Consider the following 21,840-nt stretch of genomic DNA (forward strand, 5'->3'; position numbering starts at 1 on the left):
AAAGTTTTTTCTTCAGTGAGCATGATGTGCACATCCCAAAAATCCGGAATGAGTTTAGAAACTGTTCGAGTCATGCTTGCTATCTTAACAAACTTAACATGACCTGTCAGGTATTTGCTGCTGAATTAGAATGCTTAAAAAGAATTCACTCTTCTGGAAAGTACCAATAGTTTAGGTAGCAGGTAAGTAGAATGAATAAGTGTTCGCGTAGGCTTCCGCGGCTGGTGTACATGGTGTGTGGATAAGCTTCAGGGCTTCTACCGCGTTGTCTTGGTGTTATTAGCTGACGTTTATATATGACGTTTTTTATATATAAGTACTGGCAGACTACTTCCTTATCCAACAACTGCTCTGAAGATGGCCACAACACAGCGGTCGAAACGTCAGCCAATAACACTAAGACAACGCGGTAGAAGCCCTGAAGCTTATCCACACACCAAGTAGAATGAATAGTTTAGCTTGTAAATAGAATGAGTGTTTTAATGCTTTAAAGTGTGTAAAAACAGCATAAGTGAATAGCAAACAATGAAAATGTTAAAAGTAGTTTTGTCATATTATGTCGATATCTGTCCCCAAAAATTGTACAAAAAAATCTGGTAATCATATGTTACAGTTTTTTTATTTCATGCCTCCCAAAGGAATCACTCGGTCTATTTATTCATAGTTACTCTCTTTTTATGTGTGTTCTTTACATGTGTTAGTAATAATCTAGGTTGTGGGGATAGGATTCTGGGGTAGGCCTACCGTCTATCCTGTGCAAATAATTTGAGACGTTTCTTTCGTTTTTGCTCGCTCGAAAAGTTTCGAATGCGTATGATTTGTCTATCTTTTTTTTTTTTATTCATATTCATATTTATTGTCATCATACGTCTTTTAGGTAATGGTTTCCCTCACATTTCTGCATACAGTCCACCACTACCTTGCTTACATTACATCATAATACATATATTTAATATTTCTCTTATCATCTATGTCTCCCCAAATCGTCCAATTATCTAAAGTTTAACCCCGCTTCTGTCTATTTCTTCCTCCATCCTTCCTGATGTACAGTATTTACAACTCTTAACCTTCTTTATCTTCCCTCAATATAATTCCCGAATGCTATGCAATACTGCCACCTTACTCTTATATAGAAACATTCGCGTCTACATCTACTCCTCCATCTCTACTACTATCATTGTCATCTTTCATTACTGTTATCCCTACTTTTATGTTTATCGTTAAAAACCTTTTTATCTCTGACTAGTATTCACTAATATTTTACTATCTCACCTACTTTATCTTATTATGTTTATTTGTCTCAATTATTATTGCAATGTTTAAATGTTAGTGATACCTCCTTGCTATTTCTTGTACGATTCACTTATCACTTTTTCACTTTATTGGATAACTTTTGGATTTGTCTATCTAAACTTCCATTCTCGTTTCTCATAACTGACAATAAGTCATTGAATAACTAGTCGTCCTCATTGAGCTACTGATTACTGTGTCTACCACTGGAACCGAAGCTCAAGTGTTCAAACTCGGCCGAAAATAATGGTTTTCTAAGGGTGATAAAAATCCATAGCATAGTTTTCTTCTGAAGGTAAGAAAAGCTGAATTTCAGTGTCATATAGTTATGACATGTAAAAGATGACAGTTCCTAAGGTAAAATTTACTACAAACTTCTCGTTCTCGTTCAAATTTGAAGTGCCTAATGCAAAGGGCCCACATCAATAATCCAATAGCGAGTGAGCTTGTTACATCCTCCACCTGCAATCTGTATCATGAGCTATCATTTATTATAAATTATTACGAATATACAAGTCCCGGGTCATACTTTACAAACAGGTATGAACAAAAAAAAAATTAAATACATCATAACTGTGAAAATAAATGTTTAATGAACAATGAAAACAACTTTTCTCTACAACAATTAATTTCGATATGCCCAAAAACTCCAATCACATTCAAAAACCTGTCATAAATACAGAGTGTTCAATTTAAAAGAGACAGCTATAACGTATGTAGCCTATATTTCAAAACATTTTTCCACACGTTTCACTATGTTCCTAGCAACCTTATAGAGCAATCCGATGTCTATACATTGGATGGCAGCAGTATTGTTCATTTTCAGCTCTTACAACTTAACAAGGTATAATACAAATAATTGTACCGTATCTAAAATGTAAAACTTCATAAGACAAACATTTCAGTGCATAGAGATTATGTAAGTACATGAAATACTTAAAAAAACGATTAGGGAACCTTGATTCCAGGATTAATGTTGAATAATGTTAAATAGACCTATTAGGTTTTGTATTAAAACAACTGAACCTTGATATTAAAATGATGTAGGTAGAGTTGACGTAGATCTTTGTAGTGTTTTTGCTTAAGTTTTGTGTTATTTACACTCACGTGGGTATTCGGCATTAGTTTTTCTTCGTTTGGATATATTATTACTAGGCAGGGCATTATCTTTTCACATTTACTTATCCTATAAAATCTTATATGTATTTTGCGCGACTGGTTCCTGTAGACATGTTTATCTTTGTGTGACGTCATACGGTTGCAGTTTTTAAAGTTATTGCGTCATGTTCTCAGCATAGCAGTTGCGTAAGCCTAACAAAAGTGGTCCTAACTCCTAAACCGTAACAGATTGATAAAAATATTAACTGCATTTTTAACCGCATTTAAAAATGCAGTTCACTCCCAATACATCCGGATCCATATTTTACGGTTTAACCGTAACGAGCGGTTGAAAGTTTTAAAATCAGAAAAATGAGTACGCTTACATGTTCATGGGTTTTAATTTGACAATTTCTTTTGGATAATAAAATAAACATCATTTTTGGATATATTAGTCTATGCTTTCACTTACATGTAACATTTTCCTATAAACACATCATATGTATTAAATTTTTAGCATTTAAAATTTAAAAAACGGAGTTGTATCAGTGTTATTCGAAAATATTACCGTTTCATCCTGGTGGTTCTCGAATAATAACGTTATTCAGTATCAGAATAATGTACTTTTAGCAGTTATGCATTTTTATCTGTATTTCTAACTCACCGCAACCTGAAGCCTTACTCTGCTTGTCGGTGTAATTGGTGATAACGAGATGGTTCTTGACGATAAAAAATCAGAGGATTCGTTACAGGATTAGCCTTCCTGATATGTGCCTTAGAGTTGGAGAAAATCTCGTGAGAACTTCAACCAGGTAAGCACACCAAGCGAGATTCGAACCGACGCACGATCGCAGGTTCGATCTTGAATCCCACTCTCTAGCACGTAACCTACGCAGGTGTCTAGCCATCTATAGGAATACAGCGCAAGAAGTAGCGTTAGCTTTCATAACATATTTTCTAGATTGTATGTATGTATGTATGTATGTATGTATGTATGTATGTATGTATGTATGTATGTATGTATGTATGTATGTATGTATGTATGTATGCATGTACAATTACAATTACAATTACTACTATTATTATTATTATTATTATTATTATTATTATTATTATTATTATTATTATTGTTGTTGTTGTTGTTGTTGTTGTTGTTGTTGTTTTTGTTGCTTCAAGGTTCTGAAATCTCAAGTATCTTTTCCATTAGTACAGTAAGTTTAAGCTTAAGTGTTCGGTCAGAATTCCTGGAAGGGGCGTGGTTTAAAGGATGCAGGCTATTTAAAGCAACGAGAATTTTTTTTTCTTTGGGAGAAAAGGTGGGGAATGTTCTTGAACAAGACAGTGGCTTATTGGACATACTTTTACCGAATGTAGTTATTTTAATTGCTACATAAACTCTGGTGTTACTCAGATTTCGTAAACTGCAGCCTATTGACTTCGTGTGACCATCCTCATACACTGTTTCTTGATTTAATAAAAACAAAATAGCCTCTTTAATCTCACAAGATGTTGTCATGCTGACAGTGACACATCTTCAGTCTCAATCAATGGTCAACAGAGTCACCATTCTATAAAGCAATAATCTTGAAAAAGCGAGAACAACTGGCCCGTAAAAACCATCATAATCAAGGGAAATAATTTTTTCGCGTAGTGTAAATCAACACAGACTTAACTTCTTTTCCTAAAGAACCCATGTTAGTGAATGTTAAATATTTCTTTAAAAATAAATTGCTCTTGGCCGGATTACAATTCGCGAACTTTTAATCTAGTGGCAAATTTACTAAGTAATCATTAGACATCAAGAAGGAGAATTAAACCACTTAACATCTTCAGTATCAATGCCAAAAATATTAAGCGCCGTAGATTTCATCGTCCATGGTCATGGTATCCCGCTCCTCGTGAATGTTTAGGCCTAATAATAATAATAATTATTATTATTATTATTATTATTATTATTATTATTATTATTATTATTATATCAGAGATTCAATTCTTTGACATCTTCCGATTGCCCTTCTCCATTCCTCACTATCGCGCCATAGATCATCTTCCAAATTCCTTGTTGTCAACACTGCTGTTATCCCATCTCGCCAGGTAGTTCTTGGTCTTCCCCTCTTCCTTCTTCCTTCTTCCTTCTGATATCCACTCGTATACACTTTTGGGGAGTCTGTCTCTATTCATCTTTTGCGCGTACCCATACCATCTCAACTTATTTGTTGAGATGTCATCCAAAATTGTATGTGTCACTTCCATATTTTAGCTATAACAACTTCATATCTTTTTTTTTCTTCTGTGGTTCTGGCAGTTCGACGCCAAAAATGTATTTCTGTTGCCAATAATTTAGTTTCATTTGTTTTTTTTTTTTTTTTCAATGGCCAAATTTCTGCTTCATAAAGGGTAATAGTTTTAACAATTGTGTTATAAATTTGTTGTTTTGTTGATGTTATATTCTTATCCCATAACACTCCATTTAAACTGATATAGCAAATTTACCTTTATTTTTCATAATTTTAATCTTTCATTCATAATTTGCATTTTTATTTATTTTTACTCCTGAGTACCTATTCTATTTCGTCGTAACCTCTCAAAATTATTTGTCCTTCAATTTCTAAATTTTGCATTTTTGTGTCTCCAATTAATAAATATTTTGATTTATTAGAATTTAGGGTAAATTATTATTATTATTATTATTATTATTATTATTATTATTATTATTATTATTATTATTATTATTATTATTATTATTATTATGTAGAAATGGAAAAGTATGAGAAAATTTCAGACTAATCTATAGAAAATATTTCTTGCGATTTGTATGTAAATGTAGTATCACAAGTAGCTACAAAATCTCCTACTGAATTAACCAAATTTGATGCAATGATATGGTGATGATGCTTGTAATTATGAGCATGAAGAAATAAGAAGAAAGTTTCAAACGAAAAGGGAATAGGAGAACAAAGAAAATTAAGAAAACGAAGTAAAATTAACAAAACTATTCACTAATTATGTCTTGTTCAAACTTGCAGCAGGAAGAAGCGGATTCATGAAGGTTGTCGAGTTATAAGAAGAGAACTAAACTTTTTTATGGCATGTTAAGATAATTTTCTTCTCGCAATCCCGTGAATCACAAATGTTCCAATTAACTTCAAATAATAATAATAATAATAATAATAATAATAATAATAATTTAAACACTCTTGTAATACATTTAAAGTGGTTTATAAATTCGAAATCAATCATTTGAATTTTAAGAGAACCTCTATGTCTAGCTCTCACAATGTTCTTCCGGAAACTGGCACTTTTATTCATTGCAAGATGTAAACACGGAATTCTACTGTAGTTTTTCTGTGAAATCGCCTTCATTACCGATAACAAAAGCATGTGCGTCACTGCGACATACTATGTCACATTATTTTTAGAAAGGAGAATAAACACTGGCGCGTGGCACGTGTTAGGCCCAGCTGAGATAGCTAAAGATCTATCATCAACGGAACTATGTTTCAATCCTTCAATTTATAGTCGAGACAGATTTATTCCGAATATATGCTTCCCTTACCGATCTCTTGCAATGGTTTTATCGTTAAATACTGCTGTCCTTTAATCTCTACTTATTTAAAAACGTCATTAAAAGAGAGCTAATTCCAAATGAAATTTTCCACTTTTTCTTAAAATACAGCTTTCATTTTTGGTTCGAATATACAGGATGGAAGTGAAATAGTCTTGCAGATTACCAGAGCGAATAGTTCATGTTGTATTTAACAAAAGCTATAATATCGCATTGCATTGGTAGAAAGTTCATAGTTTTTTCAACAGTAATCTCACTAGACGTTTTGATTTATCTAGAGAAAATCAAAACTCGAGTGGGATTTAATTGACTATTACACGATTAGAAGAAAGTATATAAAGATTAGAAATAACGAAGTACTCCAATACAATAAAATATTAATTGACTTACGAAAATACAACTGTCTCCAAATGTATTATTGTACCATCTCAACATTACAAATATTACGCTAGATGCATGCTAGATGGCAGTAGTGTCTTTATACAGACACTGTAATGATTACTATTCAATAAATCTTAATATTAAACAATCTCTGATACGTGACTATCCATAATATCATATAGCAGAAGTTCTTTTTATCCTCTCAGAGCAGAAGCTATAACATAACCTAACTAATATACACAAGTGTTAGAAAGGTTTTAATTAACGACGATGACATAAAAAATAAACATGAATAATTTTTAAAGGAATAATTATTGAATGTACAATTTTCAAATTTGAATGTGCTTGGTGGTTCAATTGATGTTATATTGGACGTGTGCATAATAGAAGTGGAACTCGTTGATTTAGGCCTACATGGTGTATTCAACTTATTCAGGATTTCCGAATGGTGCTCTTCATTTATTTGTAAATCGGATTTCAGAACATGCATAGGTATGATCAGTGATTTTTATTAATTCTTGTTCTTGAATGCCAATGCGAGTCATATTTGAAACTGCTGTGCATCGACTGGAGTGGTTTGTAATTTTATATATATTTTTGACGTCCAGACCAGCGCAGTTTCAAATGTTGGCAAACAAAGAAACAAATGCTAGGGACGCGATAAAATTAAACAAATGCTAGGGACGCGATAAAATTAAACAAATACTAGGGACGCGATAAAATTGTGCGATAAGCAGCCATGATTGGTTGAAATACGTCCTTTCGTACCGTTTTATTGGTCAAAAGTAGTATGACGTAGTAAGGGTGTAATAGTCAGAAAAAAATGTTTTTTTTTTTTTTCAAATGTTTAACGATCTCTTATTCGGTAACTATTGCGATTAGGATCGTAATTTTTGTCCATATCGATATGAAATCTAATAAAGAATTATTTATCCCCCTGGCGTATTTCAATAGCGTGCACGGTTTTCGTGTAAATTTAATTTTAAAAACCCTTAAATGCAAACCATTGCACGAAGCGAACGCGTGGCAGCTAGGCAGCTTACGGAGACTCACCGAGTTCGTCGACCTCTTACACTGTATACGAGTGGTATGTTTTAGCGACGAAGTTGTCGGACTGTTGAAACTTCAAACTTAATTTTCTAATTAACCGTGCATTTAATCACAAAACGTAATATAGGCTTTCTATTCATTTACGTGTATCCTATCCTCCCTTTCAATCTACAAGGTTATTTCACTTCTACCCTCTATGTATCCTAACAATAGAGTTACCAAAATTTTACTTTCTTTATAAGTCCTACACTTATTTTTTGAGTTATTTAATTTAAAAAGGGCAAATTTTCAAAATTCTATTCCTCATACATATTTAATTCAATCAGTCTGAATATTTTGTACAGCACCACTTCTGTGTTACGAAGAAAACTGTGTATTCATTTTTAAATAATCCCAGATTTCAGAAAAAATTATTTGTGAAGCAATCTCAACACTTTTTTTCATTCTTTACTTTATGCCACATGTAGGGATATTTTTTTTTAAGTTGGATAGTTGAAAGTTCATGCACTAAATTGTTAAGCATGATGTAGTGAATATGCAGAAAAACTCCAGATTTTTAGCTACAAAATTGTAGGAGACTTAGTGATTTGGATGAAGACAAATGCACAATGAGAAAAATGATTTTGAATTTGACACTTAAAAAGCGCAGATCTTTAATTATAACGTCTTACGCACTTGAAACTTTTGGAAACATGTAGAGAGACGGCCTTCAGATATGGAGGGTAGCTGCGAATATATTGAATAAGCAGTCGCGGACAGCCGATAAGGAGTGGTCCTCCAGCTTGGGGGTTGTGCGAAGGGCTAACAACCCATCATCATAAAAAACAGCTTGTTACGAAACTCCAAAATAAGCCTCGGAATAGGACTGATTCTTTGGCACGACCAATAAAACAATTATATTACCGGTTGTTCTGTATGATTGTGAAACTTGGAATCTCACTTTGAGACAGGAACAGGGGTTAATGGTGTTTGAGGATAAGGTACTTAGGAAAATATATGGGGCTAAGAGGGATGAAGTTACAGGAGAATGGAGAAACTTACACAACGCAGAACTGCAAGCATTGTATTCTTCATCTGACATTATTAGGAACATTAAAGCCAGACGTTTGAGATGGGCAGGGCATGTAGCATGTATGAACGAATCCATAAATGTATACAGAGTGTTAGTTGGGAGGCCAGAGGGAAAAAGACCTTTGGGGAGGCCTAGACGTAGATGGGAGGATAATATTAAAATGAATTTGAGGGAGGTGGGCTATGATGGTAGAGACTGGTTTAATCTTGCTCAGGATAGGAACCGATGGCAGGCTTATGTGAGGGCGGCAATGAACCTCCGGTTCCTTAAAAGTCCTAAGTAAATAAGTTAAGTACAGTAGGATATCAGATTTACATAAAAAATAAAAATTCATTTTTTCTTTAAAAAAAAAAGCCACATTATCACTACAGACCTCCCTTAAAAAGTAAAGTTAAAGGTGACGACAGAATCAATAACTAGGAAAATATACCAGGCTATATACACAGACAATTATTCAATAAAGAATTACGTAACCTCAACTTTGTACGATACTTAAAAGAGATGTCATAATAATATTTTACAAAATATTAGCCATTTGATTTCTTACTTTTGACAGTGTATATTGGTCCCTGAATATATAAAGAACAAATTCTGTACTACATATATCAGGGATGCAATGGCACGTAGAATACATTATCCAATTTCGGGAATGGAACTGAATTTGTGTTGGTTTGAATGTTTTGTTTCAGTTTTCAAATTAAGACTATATATCTATACTAATAATAAATCTGTAGCCGAAATTTTTCTGGTAATTTTCGATTTTCCAAAAATAATTGGTCCTAACATATATAATTAACCGCCCTGAAACCGAAAATCGCTTTTTTGAAATTTTTGTTTGTATGTCTGTCTGTCTGGATGTTTGTTACCTTTTCACGCGATAATGGCTGAACCGATTTATATGAAAATTGGATATAAATTAAGTTCGTTGTAACTTAGAATTTAGGCTATATGTCATTCAAAATACTTTATTTAAAAGGGGGCTTATAAGGGGGCTTGAATTAAATAAATCGAAATATCTCCCTTATTATTAATTTTCACGAAAAATATTACATAACAAAAGTTTCTTTAAAAATAATTTCCGATAAGTGTTATTCTATGCAAAATTTTGATAGGACTGATATTTAATGAGATAAATGAGTTTCAAAATTACAATAACAACGCCATCTAAGGCGGTGTAATGAAATAAAAAAACAAATGACTTCGTCTATAAGGGGCCTTGGACAACAACAATCGAAAGCTATGAAACATAGCCTACAGAGAATGTTTCTGTGTTTGTATGAAGTAATATCGGAAGATGAATCAACCGATTTGTATAATTAATTATTAATTCACCATTGGAAAGTGTAGTTTCTCTAGATGGACATAATGCTATAATGTTATTACAGTAACTTCTGAGTGAATCGAGGACAGATAAGATTAAAAATAAATAGCTTCTTATGCACAGAAAACTTGATAGGCCTTTCTGTACATTCGTTTCCTGTATTTCCTAAAATAATTTATATGACCAAATGAGTGATCTCTGGATCAAAATGATCGCATTTTAATTTTTTAATACAATTTAAATTAAGTAACATAATAAACGATTTATCCTTCTATCAAACACGAATGTTCCCTGGATGAAATGTCCTATTTTAATTATGCAATTACTTCATATTTATTTCTAACGGGTGCAGCGGAGCGCACGGGTACGGCTAGTCTATAATAAGAGAACTAATTAATGAAATACATGCAATATAGGTCTATGATGATGATGATGATGATGATGATGATGATCAATTATCTTTGAAAGAACATAGAGCGATTTTTCCTTACGTTATCATTCTGTCTTTCAATATTCTGCATGAAAGCTGAGCCAAGCTGTTGCCTAATTTCTGTTCTTCCAAGGACTGATAAATCTACTAAGCAAGCATCCTTATGAGCAATAGATTCCTCATGCTTCTTAATTTTCTGTGTCAAATGGCTTAAATCTGACACACCAGTGCATGTCCTGCTCGTAACTTTATCCTTAGCCAATAGCAGCGAAGGAAAACAAAATAATTTATTCGTAGATTCACAACCGCAAATCCAGCCGTTTCTCTCATTTTTTTTACATTGAAAGCCCTGCAGAATGTCTTATCTCGGCTTGTTTGTGCTTGCTTTAAATCGAGTTGAGGTAACGGCCTTCAAAGCTTCTTTTTTTACACTTACATTCCAAGACTAAAACTGAAAAATATGTTTGTAACAGATATTGAACACTATTCATTTTCTTTGGAAACGAACGCTGGTCGCACTCACAGATGAAAATATTAAGACTAAACACCAAGCAGGACTAAATGAACAGTTAAAAGGTTGTAAGAAACCATTAAATACAACAATCAATAACACACACGTACATGTGCTAAAAGCGTTATATCAGATACAGATTGGAACTAACTTCCGGTTTGTATCACGAAGTCTTCCGCGTGTCGGCTGTCTCACAATCACGTGACTACAGCTACGCTGGTCCAAACACCAGATCAACCACACGTTTGCCATGCAGCATTTCCCCTTGCCTCTCGCCCCGCACGCAAGTCCAGAAGCTTGTTCGGCAAGGTTCAGAGGAGAAATTGAATCTCGAAAGCTTACAAGCATGTAGGTATTCGATCTCTGCGGTTCACAGGTTTTCATACGACAAAAATACATCAGAGCCGCAAGTACACTTATTAAAGATGAGCAACAAACAAAGAATGATCGTGTGAATTTTATTATAAATACATTTTCTTAAACAATTAAATTGTTTTTCCTGGGGGTTCTCTGATTCTCTGAACCATTGAACCGCCACTGGCGCAGAATGATGTATGTCGCCTATGAGAAACCAATGAGAGACCGAGGTCATTCACGAGAAAAACAGAACAGTCCAAAATATATAAGTAATTTATTTGGGTTGACAAGTAAATACAGAGTGAGCGAAAAGTTCCACAACACCTGTTTATTTTTACTGCAAAACAACCCTGTCTATGAAAAATGTGTCCGTAATACTCGTCATGACATTCCTGGACTTATTTCCTGGTGTGATATTGGCGGGAAACATCTGGCGGCCTTGAGGGAAACCGTTAACACACGGAAATTCCCAACCATTCCAAGAGTGCAAGATGGCGAGAGTTATGTGGAGGAAAGACTTGTAGCTTTCGTGTGTGGGTCCACAAGAGACCACAGTCCGGAAAAATCATATGTAACATCATGCGGGATTGCAGTGCTGGTTTCATAAAGCGCCACCGAGAAGAGCTAACTTGTTGAAGTGGGGGAGAAAAGCTTTAAGCACAGGATATACTAAAAACGCGAAGAGAAGTGGGAAACCCTCTACTCTACGAGAAACTGATGCTGCCGTCGCCGAGTCAGTGGCTCGATTGTCGATAAAATCAACAAGAAAACGTGCCTCTGACTTGAAAGTGCTGTGATAACATGAAGAAAGACTTGGATATGAAATAGTTTCGCCATTTGACTGTCACCGCAGGTCCGCTAGATGTCTCCCACCATGATCACACCTCGAAATATGTCAGCCAGATCTCATATGAGTATCACAGAAACATTTTTCATGCACAGATTTGTTTTGCAGGAAAAATAAACACGTTTAGTGGAACCTTCCGCTTAATCTGTATAAGATTGCTCGCATATTTTTTTGACGATACTTGGAATTATTTTATGTTGGTAGTTTTTGAACGAAAAATGTTGGGGACAGTTCGAGATGCGGATACTTTGGAATGGAGGGAACTACATAAAAAAGAATGATTTCTACAATGAACCTGAAATTGTGGCCAGAATTAAACCATGAAGACTGCGACGGATTTGACATGTGTTAAGAACTCCAAAACAAAGAAGAGTAAAAAGTATGTTCACAGAAACTCCTTTAGGTAGCAGACCACTGGAAGACCTAGGCTTACATATTTGGACCTAAAAATTTTAGAAATGTATGATAGGAGTATTTGGAACAGGGTGCAGTGGTATTTTATTGTGAACTCAGCAGCCTAGAGCTTTCACAGCTTATAATATTTGGTGAATGTTACTTATGTCCCGCTCACTATAGGAGACATAGGCCAGTTTTACACTAATCCTAAACATTTAGTATAACTCGTTTAACCAATATTTCGTTCAGTGGGCGGTGGATACTCTACATTGACCTAATATTTATTATTATTATTATTATTATTATTATTATTATTATTATTATTATTATTATTATTATTATAAATAATTTTATTTATCTATGTAAACTTCCAAAAACGTGAAAATAACAGGTATGTGTTAAGTACCGTGGCTCTTGATTACTTACAGCGACACAAAAGTCAGGGTCTACTGAATTCTGAAAATAACATTTTAACTCGCTATTTATTTAATACGTATAAATAATGGGCGCGTAAAAGTATATTCCAGATATTTAGAAATTCCAAATCTATCTAGAAAATCTCACCACACTCATTCCATGCTCTCGAACAAGGCTAGTTTACACATAAATAAACTGAAAAAAAAAAAAAAAAAAGTTTATGTGCTTTATTGGGGCAGAAGAAGCTGATGCCGACTGAATTGATGGAAATCTTCAAACGATAACAGCTGTGATAGAATGGACTGATTTTTTTTTAACTGTGAAAAACAATTAAGACTGTCCAGTCAGAATGGCAGCTTCACTGTCAAAATTCGAACTCCAAGCATCCAAAATCTAATACGACTGCTGCGCAACTAATGAATTCGTATAGAACGGAATTTCGTTAATGGGAGAGGTTAAAAAAATTCTACATTCTAAATTCAGTGAATAAGAGTTCAACACTATAATATACAGTGAGTTCTGACTACCTCATTAAAATAGCCTTACTCTAGTGTTCAAAATAAAATATTAAATTACCATAATGCACAGCAAGTACAATCGATTTGACTATATTACTTACAAAATTTTGTAGATAGTAGAGATCTTTCTTATTAAATTTGTTGGTAATATTATGCTTGAGTTTTTCACGGGTTAAAATGGCTTAGCTAACTAAAAACAACTTCTCTGAATCACAAGGAATATAAAACTAATTTATTTTATTTAAACCAAAATGTAATCTACACAGAACAATTGACTAACGTACATTCCTTCCCATGTTAACTATTTTTTCCAGTGCTAGGCCTGCTATAATAGTTTCCTAAAGGTTATCACTCTTATCAGTATTTAATACTGTAGTTTTCAATCTGTAAACAAACCAAAATTAAGTTATTGTATTAACATTTCTAATGATTATTAGTGCATAAATCTAGAAATCGATTTTTTTCTCATGTTATCATAATAGTCTGTACAGTCTGGAATAATGTCATTGTAGAATGATGATGAGGCCCATTTAGCTTGCGCCATTTTTCAACTTGCTTTCCAATATGTATCTTGGTTTATGTACTTTTTTTTTGGTCTACATTTTGACAAAATAATTGTGTGTAGCCTGAATTTTGGGTTAACTCGTTGTCACGACCTTACGTATTCTTGGCACAACCATTTTGAAGCGCCATGGACATAAACCAATACTCATGGCTGCACTACATTTTCATGACCTACTCTGACGAGCGACATGAGCAACATTTTCTTTTCACACGATAATTTGAGGGTTAGGATAGTGTCATATGAAAACATTACAAGTTAGAGATACTTCAGTGTAAATGATGAAAGTTGAATTTCGATTAATGTGATGCAGATATTTAATTTACATAATTACTTTTCTGTCTTTATTACACGTTTATGACGTTTATCACATTCTCATATCTACCTTAACGTATAGCTTTGTGTTGCACCCGTGGCAGTAAGTACCGGCTAATGGGTAATAAACTTTTGGAATACCGTTTAAATACTAAGTCAGCCTTTGCAAAGTGGAGTTGTAGGTAGACATTTAAATATTGTAATGTCTGCTTTGTATGCAAATAATGTAATCTAAATATTAGGATAGTAGTAATTATGATTACTTTGAAAAACAAAGGACTCACCTGTTTGATTTACAATTAGTACCAAACCAGGATGTAGTATGACATTACTATATTTATGTAATTATAATAAGAATTTCGAAAATTATTTTGTTTATTTGTTAACATATTTTACAGATTAGTGTGTATGCCATGAAGGAGATATGTTGCGAAGTCGAGCAAAGAATGTTTCGAAGACAGTCAAAAACTTGGATGCATTCCCTAAAGTTCCTGAGTCCTATGTTGAGACTTCTCCAGTGGGTGGGACATGTATGTATATTCAAACGAACATAATAGTTTTGCTACTGTTACTCTGTCTGAAGATGAGCAATTTAATGAGAAACAGGGAACATATTGTTTTACACAAATGTACCCATTTTAAGACAGTAGGCCTAATTGAGCACGACTTTTGCAAGGAAACTATGTTATTCAGCACTACAGTAGGCTACTATGAATTAATTGAAGCCTTCCATACAATTCATTTACAACCTAAAAATCAAATGATTTAATTTCTTAAATAAGGTAACAAGTTTAAACATGTTGGATGTCAATATTGGTGGTACTGTATTTCTATCTTGTTGGCAATAATGATTAATAATAAAGATATAATAGTCCGTAAATAAGCTTTACCAGGTTTTTAAATAAAAGTTGTATTTAGTTTCATATAAAATTTCACATTTTAAATTTGGAAAAATTGAAAAGAAGCATGTTCATGCAGGTTACATATGTTGGTTTTGTACCCTAATAAAGAAAATTATGTTGATTTTTATTCTTTAGCCCTGGAACAAAAATTCAAGAAATAATTTGCTTTCATTGCATTCAAATAAATTGCTCTTGGTTTTCAATTATTTGGTCTAGGGCGCATCAGTTTGTTTAGAATTAAGCTTACTTGACAGTTTGGGACTTAAATTAAAGGAATAAACTTATCTTCATTAAATTCGAATACTTTACCCTGGAAGGGCCGGGGTTCGATCCCGGGTGGTGATGGGATTTTTCTCATTGCCAAACTTCCAGAATGGTCCCAAGGTTCACTCAGCCTCCTATAAAATTGAGTACCAAGTCTTTCCCGGGGGTAAAAGACGGTCAGAGTGTGGTGCCGACCACACCACCTCATTCTAGTGCCGAGGTCACAGAAAGCATGGGGCTCTACTTCCATGCTCCCCAAGTGCCTTCATGGCATGTGAAGGGGATACCTTTACCTTTATCTTTTACTTTACCCTGGATTAAAGAAAAAAAAAAAAGAAAGAAAACAGAATTTTCTATTACTTAAACCAAAATCTTCATAGGTAGGCTACATAGGCATGTTTCCTATTGATTTACCTAAATTTAAAACGAAGCCTCGATTAAAATTTAGTTTATGTATGTCTGTAGTTCAGTTTCCTTATTTGAACTTTCATACTCACAATATTTCAAAACAGTCGCCAGCAATACAGAGTTTAGTTAATAGCGAATTTTTTAAACTGAACATACAGTTGTGAAATTTGCATAGCCCCTTAAAAGTTCCAGAATTGTATAATGTACTATTACTTTAATTTCTTCCCAGAAGATCTTAGTCTTTCGTCTGTTTTTTCTAACAGATGGAAGACTGTGTAGACATATTTTTATTATTACACATATTATAACAATACAGGACGTCTTGTTCGTCATGTCTCTGAGTGATTCCATTATGTACTTTCTCTTCGTAGATCAGGAACACCAGGGCATTGAAATTACTGATATTTTCCTCTGGAAGTAAAGTTGTTTCCAATGCTTAGATTTTTTGTGACGTAGTTTTAAAACTGCATTACACCACAGTCTAGTATATACAGTCACGAAGCTCTATACGTAGGGAATATGAATTCATAAATAGTTGCTAACCACTAAGATTGCTACTATCACCTCTTCACAGACAATGCGAAATAGTACCGGCACAGTCTATTGTTCCTAGTACTCTCATCACCTCAAGCTTCGTGACTGCATATACTAGACTGTGATTATACTGTAACCCATTGAAGGCTGTAGGAGGTAAAAAATCCCATCTTTTTTATCATTTCTGTACTAGAAGAATGGTACAGTTGGGATTGTCTCTGATGAACTAAATGGTATATGCTTCTCGGCACTAGCAATATCTATGAGACGCTCATAGAGTTGGGGCAAATAATAGCAAGTTAAGAACCCTACCATTGGACAAAATAAAAGTTCTGACTGCTTCTTAACTGGAAAGATTTGTTTCATAAGTGATGAGTGGGTGCCATGACCATTCTGTAAGTTCTATTTTAATTTAAAATCTTGTTTTCATCCACAAACTTTAACTCGTTCTACAATTTTATCTACAGCCATTCACTCTGTTAGCTCACTAGCTCTCTTTGTCTTTTACGTTAGTGATGTTTAAAATTGAAGACCTGAATTGACAAACATCTCAAGTCCAATGAAGTAAATTGTTCAGGAGAGCAAGAAAAGTGCATAGGCTCATCATTTAAGAGTATTGAAAAAAAAAATGTCGTTGTTGTTGTTTTCTAATACCAGGTGTTTGACAATAAAGTCATTTGACCTCTTGCACTCCAATATTTTTCAAAGATATTGTCATGGTCAGCCATTGAAGCACAGATTTTGAGGTGTTCCGAATCCATTTCTTGGTTTGAGTTGCACAATGGGCAGTTAGGGGACTGATATATTCCAATTCTATGCAGGTGCTTGGCCAAACAGTCATGGCCTGTTGCCATTCTAAATGCAGCTACAGACGATTTGCGTGGTAAATTGGGAATTAACTCTGGATTATGATGCAGAGAGTTCCATTTTTTCCCTTGAGATTGTGTTATCAAATTTTGTTTGTTGAAGTCTAAGTAGGCCTATGTAGATTTAATAAATATTTTCACAGAGTAATACGTAGATTTAGTTAAATGGCAAGTTGTAGCCGATTTAAGTGAACACCATATTTTAACTTTTTGGTGGCTACTTCATCCACACACAACCCCAGAATGTCTGGAGGACCACATCTGCTGTTGGTCGACGGGTCTACTAGACCTAGTTGGGAGATCTTGTTGATCACCAGCTTTCCCTCCTTAAGCCACTGGAGTACGATTTTAGTGCCATAGCAGGTCAGCACTAGGAACAGAAAAGTAGAAAGGGTAGGAAGGAAAGTGAAATGAACCCCTAGGCCTCGAATGCTCTAATGCCGTCAGGGTCGAAGAAAGTAAGAGTTAAGTCAGAGGACTGGATAGGAAAGGGTAAAGAGGGAATTAGATATTGAATAGAGAAAAATTATACCAAATTCAAGCTGACCAGTGCTAATTGATGAGCAGCCTCCCTCTTTAGTTCAACTTGTAAAATTATGTTTACTAACAGCTGCACCACGGGAAGGTAGGGATGGGACATTGGGTATTTGTTCAAGTTGGTTCTTTAAAGCCTTCAATGGGAAGGATTAATGGCTCTCCCCCCTGTATTCGACAAATACCCTTTTGCAGCCAGAAAAAAAAATATTTGTATGATTTAAAAACACAGGCTTAGAGTTGGACTTGGGGTATTCTTTTTACTGAATGATAGCCTATACAAAATACAATTTATTTCAAGTAAAAAGTCAAATTCGGTAAATTTTGGACTTGAGATTTTCGTCAATTCAGGTCTTCAATTAATTAGCCTATTCTTCTAATATGTGTGAATTCCGCAAAGCAAAAACACATTCTCTGTTTTATATAGTACAGTACATAATTTAGACTGCCGAACCTGGTTGAAGATGCATGAGAGTTGACTTAAGTGTAATGATTTCTTGTTTCAAGTAAGAGTGAAACGATATTCGTAAGCCATTACTATTTCATAGTGATTACAATTCTCACGTGCAACTTACAAAGTGTGAATAAAGAAGAATTAATAGTATTCATTCGTTCATTCATTCATAGTGTTGTGCCCAAGGGCAGGTCTTTCACTGCAAACACAGCTTTCTCCAATCTTTCCTATTTTCTGCCTTTCTCTTTGTCTCCGCATAGGCCTATGATCCATATATCTTAATGTCGTTTATCATCTGATATCTTCTTCTGCTCCGAACTCTTCTCTCCACTGCCTGCTGGATCACATCCTATAGCTGCGTGAACTGCCTGCTCAATCAAAGTTGTTATGCCACTAGGTGGCAGGCAATGCCCACTGCTATTAACATTATCAGTATATGCAAAGTCATTACCTGCCACCTAGCGGTTACTCGCGCATAACCTTGATTGGGCAGGCAGCGAAAGCAGCCATAGGATGTGATCCAGCAGGCAGTGCTTCTCCATTTCATCATTCCTTCCAGTGCATCCTCCAATAGGAAATTTCTTCTCAGCCAGTGGCCCAATCATTTCCTTTTTATATCCCTGATCAGTTTCAGGATCATTCCATCTTAAAAACTGTTTCATATCACACAAAAAGGACCTATAGGACTATTTTGGTACTCATTAAAATGATACTCTATTCCAGAGACCTGCAAGAGAGCGAGCGCAGGATATCGTTATCAGTCCAGGAAGGCACTGACTGAATGAATAGCGATCATATACGAATAGTTCCAATAAATCACGAAGTAAGGCAACACACCGAGCGATCGGGTCTGACGACGAGCGCTCGGTGTTCATGAGTGCTCTTCCGGTAGCAGTAAGCAGTAGGTGAATTGTAGGCTTGTCTAATCAGTACGTTTCATCAAAACGAATGTTGAAGATGATTCAATAGTATCGCGATAAGAATACCTTAAAGTACATAGGATTGTCTAATCAGTACGTTTCATCAAAACGAATGTTGAAGATGATTCAATAGTATCGACGTCGATCTCAAGCAGAGGCTCGGACACCGTCTCTGTTGATGGTAAAAGATTACAAGACACGATGTCAAAAGTATATGCCGAAAATAAAGTTAAATCAGCAGAGTCAGAGTAGTGGAAGAAAAGGGAAAGCAGTTACCTACTAGCTCTGCTTGGACTAAATACGGAGAAGTAAGCGATAAGAATACCTTAAAGTACATAGGATTGTCCACACCTGTGGAGTAACGGTCAGCGTGAAACCAGGTGGCCAAGGTTCGAATCCCGGTCGGGGCAAGTTACCTGGTTAACGTTTTTTCCGGGGTTTTCCCTCAACCCAATACGAGCAAATGCTGGGTAACTTTCGGTGCTGGACCCCAGACTCATTTCACCGGCATTATCACCTTCATTTCATTCAGACGCTAAATAACCTAAGCTGTTGATAAAGCGTCGTAAAATAACCTACTAAAATAAAAATATTTCCAAGTTAATGAGTAAAGTTCATATTACGTTCGAGATGAAACAAAATATATCGCTACTAATTTATTATTTGCATTTCATACTTCGATAGACATTTTTAGTTGTCACGTATTAAATGTAATTTCTCGGTTTTATATACATTTTATAGTAATATAACCAAACATTTCATTTGCATTTACAATATTATCACCATTAAATTTGTGTCTCAGTTTGTTTTTGAAGTTAAATGTTAAACTGAGTAGGAATGAAATATATTTATACAGAAAATCATTTCAGGCTGTTTCAATCTAAACAAAGAAAAATGTGTAATTAATTAAATTTCCACTAAAATATATAATTGTTGAAAACGATCGAATGATTTCTATGATTATTCCATTGTAGGATTAAATCATTCGAATGCATGAATGAATTGTTCAATAACATTGCAGTATGTTGATTAGTCATTCTATATGTAGGCCTATAGCCTGAGAGCAGCGCTCTTTTTTCTTATCACCATGTAGGTCAGGTGTTTAATTTAATAAAGATCAGGGTCAGATACTGGGGCTGTTAGAAGAGTCAGTACGCTACAACCACACAGAACATTCGAAGCTTATCATTCTATTTTTGCGTCATATGATTCTGAACTCGAAGCTCTTATCATTATCTTAAAATGGAAAATATTCTGTTATGCGAGTACATATTTTGTGTAACTTCATACGGCTTGTTGTGGTGGTAAGCAAAATCAATGAATAATCAAGTGATATTGTGAATATTTCTATTATTTCGAATGGTTTTGATAATCAAATGAATGCATTCGATTTTTACCAATGCTGTACTACGTAGTACTGTAGCATACTGCTTCGCGTACAGTGGTTGAAGCGAGCGCTCGTTCCAACAGGGGAGCGATCCCCCGGGCGAGCTCGAGCAAGCGCAGGCCAAACCCGAGCTCGAGCGATTACACACGAAGTGCATTCGGTAAAACCGATCTCAGATATCGTTAAGCATCGCTCTCTTGCAGGTCTCTGCTCTATTCCATAGATATTTCGTCCTTTGTACAAATTTCTTATGCTAAAAGTTTAGTGTTTATGTTTTAACATTTTGGAAGCTTCACTGTATAACTAAGGTTTTAATGTTAGTAATTTATTTCCTAAGTTTTACTAAAGATTAAGGGTACAGTATGTATTTTGTCCCTTAACTTGTCCACATTAGTATATTGCATGAACATATCTGTTGCACAGAATGTAATTATGATCTTATTCCTCGTACCTCATTTATTGCTTTTGTATATGCTGTTAGCTCTTAGTATTAAGAAACTGAACATAATTCATGAGTTCAATATAGGGTTTCCAGACATATTGGAAAAAAATACTGGACACTTATCAGTTATCACTGAGTAAGTTTAGTATGCGCACCCATTAAATATGCCAATCTTTCAAAGTGTGTGTGTAGTAAAGTTTACTACACAAACACTTTACTAAGGTTAAGTAAACAAATAGTAAACAAAATTATTAGGGAGCATATTTGCTATAGGTTTAAGCTTCTTTGTGTAAGTTGCCTTCAAATTGCTTTTACTAAGTTATTACAGAAATAGCTGCAAAATACTCTACTCACGTGACAATATTCTTATAAATCAATCCGCCTTGGCCTTGCAATATTTCTCTGAAGAACGCCACTGCTGGTCTGAAGTTGTGCTCAGGCACGGGTTCAATCCCCACTTGGGCTGATTACCTGGTTGGGTTTTTTCCGAGGTTTTCCCCAACTGTAAGGTGAATGCCAGGTAATCTATGACGAAGCCTCGGCCTCATCTCGCCAAATACCATCTCGCTGTCACAAATCTCATCAACGCTAAATAACCTAGTAGTTGATATAGCGTCGTTAAATAAACAACTTAATAATAATTTCTCTGAAGAATGAATTTCACTTAACAATTGTTTATTTTGAAGAATCATGTCATGAAAAGCAACACAATTCTCACTGAAGAATGATTTTACAACAAACATTGATTTTACTGTTCTTACAGATAATTTATTTTTCTCATCAGCCCATAGAGTGTTCATGTGAGAAAATAATCTTTTGACACATGCATTTATTCCAAGGATACACATAATGAACTACACTACCCTCTTCAAATTTTAGAGTTCTCCACCTAGGCTTCATCTAAACATTTGGTGTTGCCATCACTCGCTTTGAGAAATTAATAACTCACAATAATATTGTTTCATAATAGTCCATCTGCAGTCACCTGCAATGATGAAA

General features: G+C 34.7%; 1 protein-coding gene across 4 annotated transcripts in view; it reads left to right on the plus strand.

The window, feature by feature from the left end:
* The first annotated feature begins 13,993 nt into the window (after positions 1-13,993).
* The window catches only part of LOC138706373 (endoplasmic reticulum-Golgi intermediate compartment protein 2), a 33,510-nt gene continuing 25,663 nt past the window's right edge, over positions 13,994-21,840 (plus strand). Inside the window, exons 1-2 of one of the 4 annotated variants that reach the window (XM_069835571.1) lie at positions 13,994-14,251; positions 14,529-14,660. In XM_069835571.1, the coding sequence (XP_069691672.1) occupies positions 14,555-14,660 (106 nt within the window). In that variant the 5' untranslated portion in view covers positions 13,994-14,251; positions 14,529-14,554. Of the gene's footprint in view, positions 14,252-14,289; positions 14,309-14,519; positions 14,661-21,840 lie in introns of those variants that run through there. The other 3 variants (XM_069835572.1, XM_069835570.1, XM_069835573.1) reach the window with 3 other exon arrangements.

This window comes from Periplaneta americana, chromosome 9, assembly GCF_040183065.1.
Source record: "Periplaneta americana isolate PAMFEO1 chromosome 9, P.americana_PAMFEO1_priV1, whole genome shotgun sequence".
In the NCBI taxonomy this organism is placed as follows: domain Eukaryota; kingdom Metazoa; phylum Arthropoda; class Insecta; order Blattodea; family Blattidae; genus Periplaneta; species Periplaneta americana.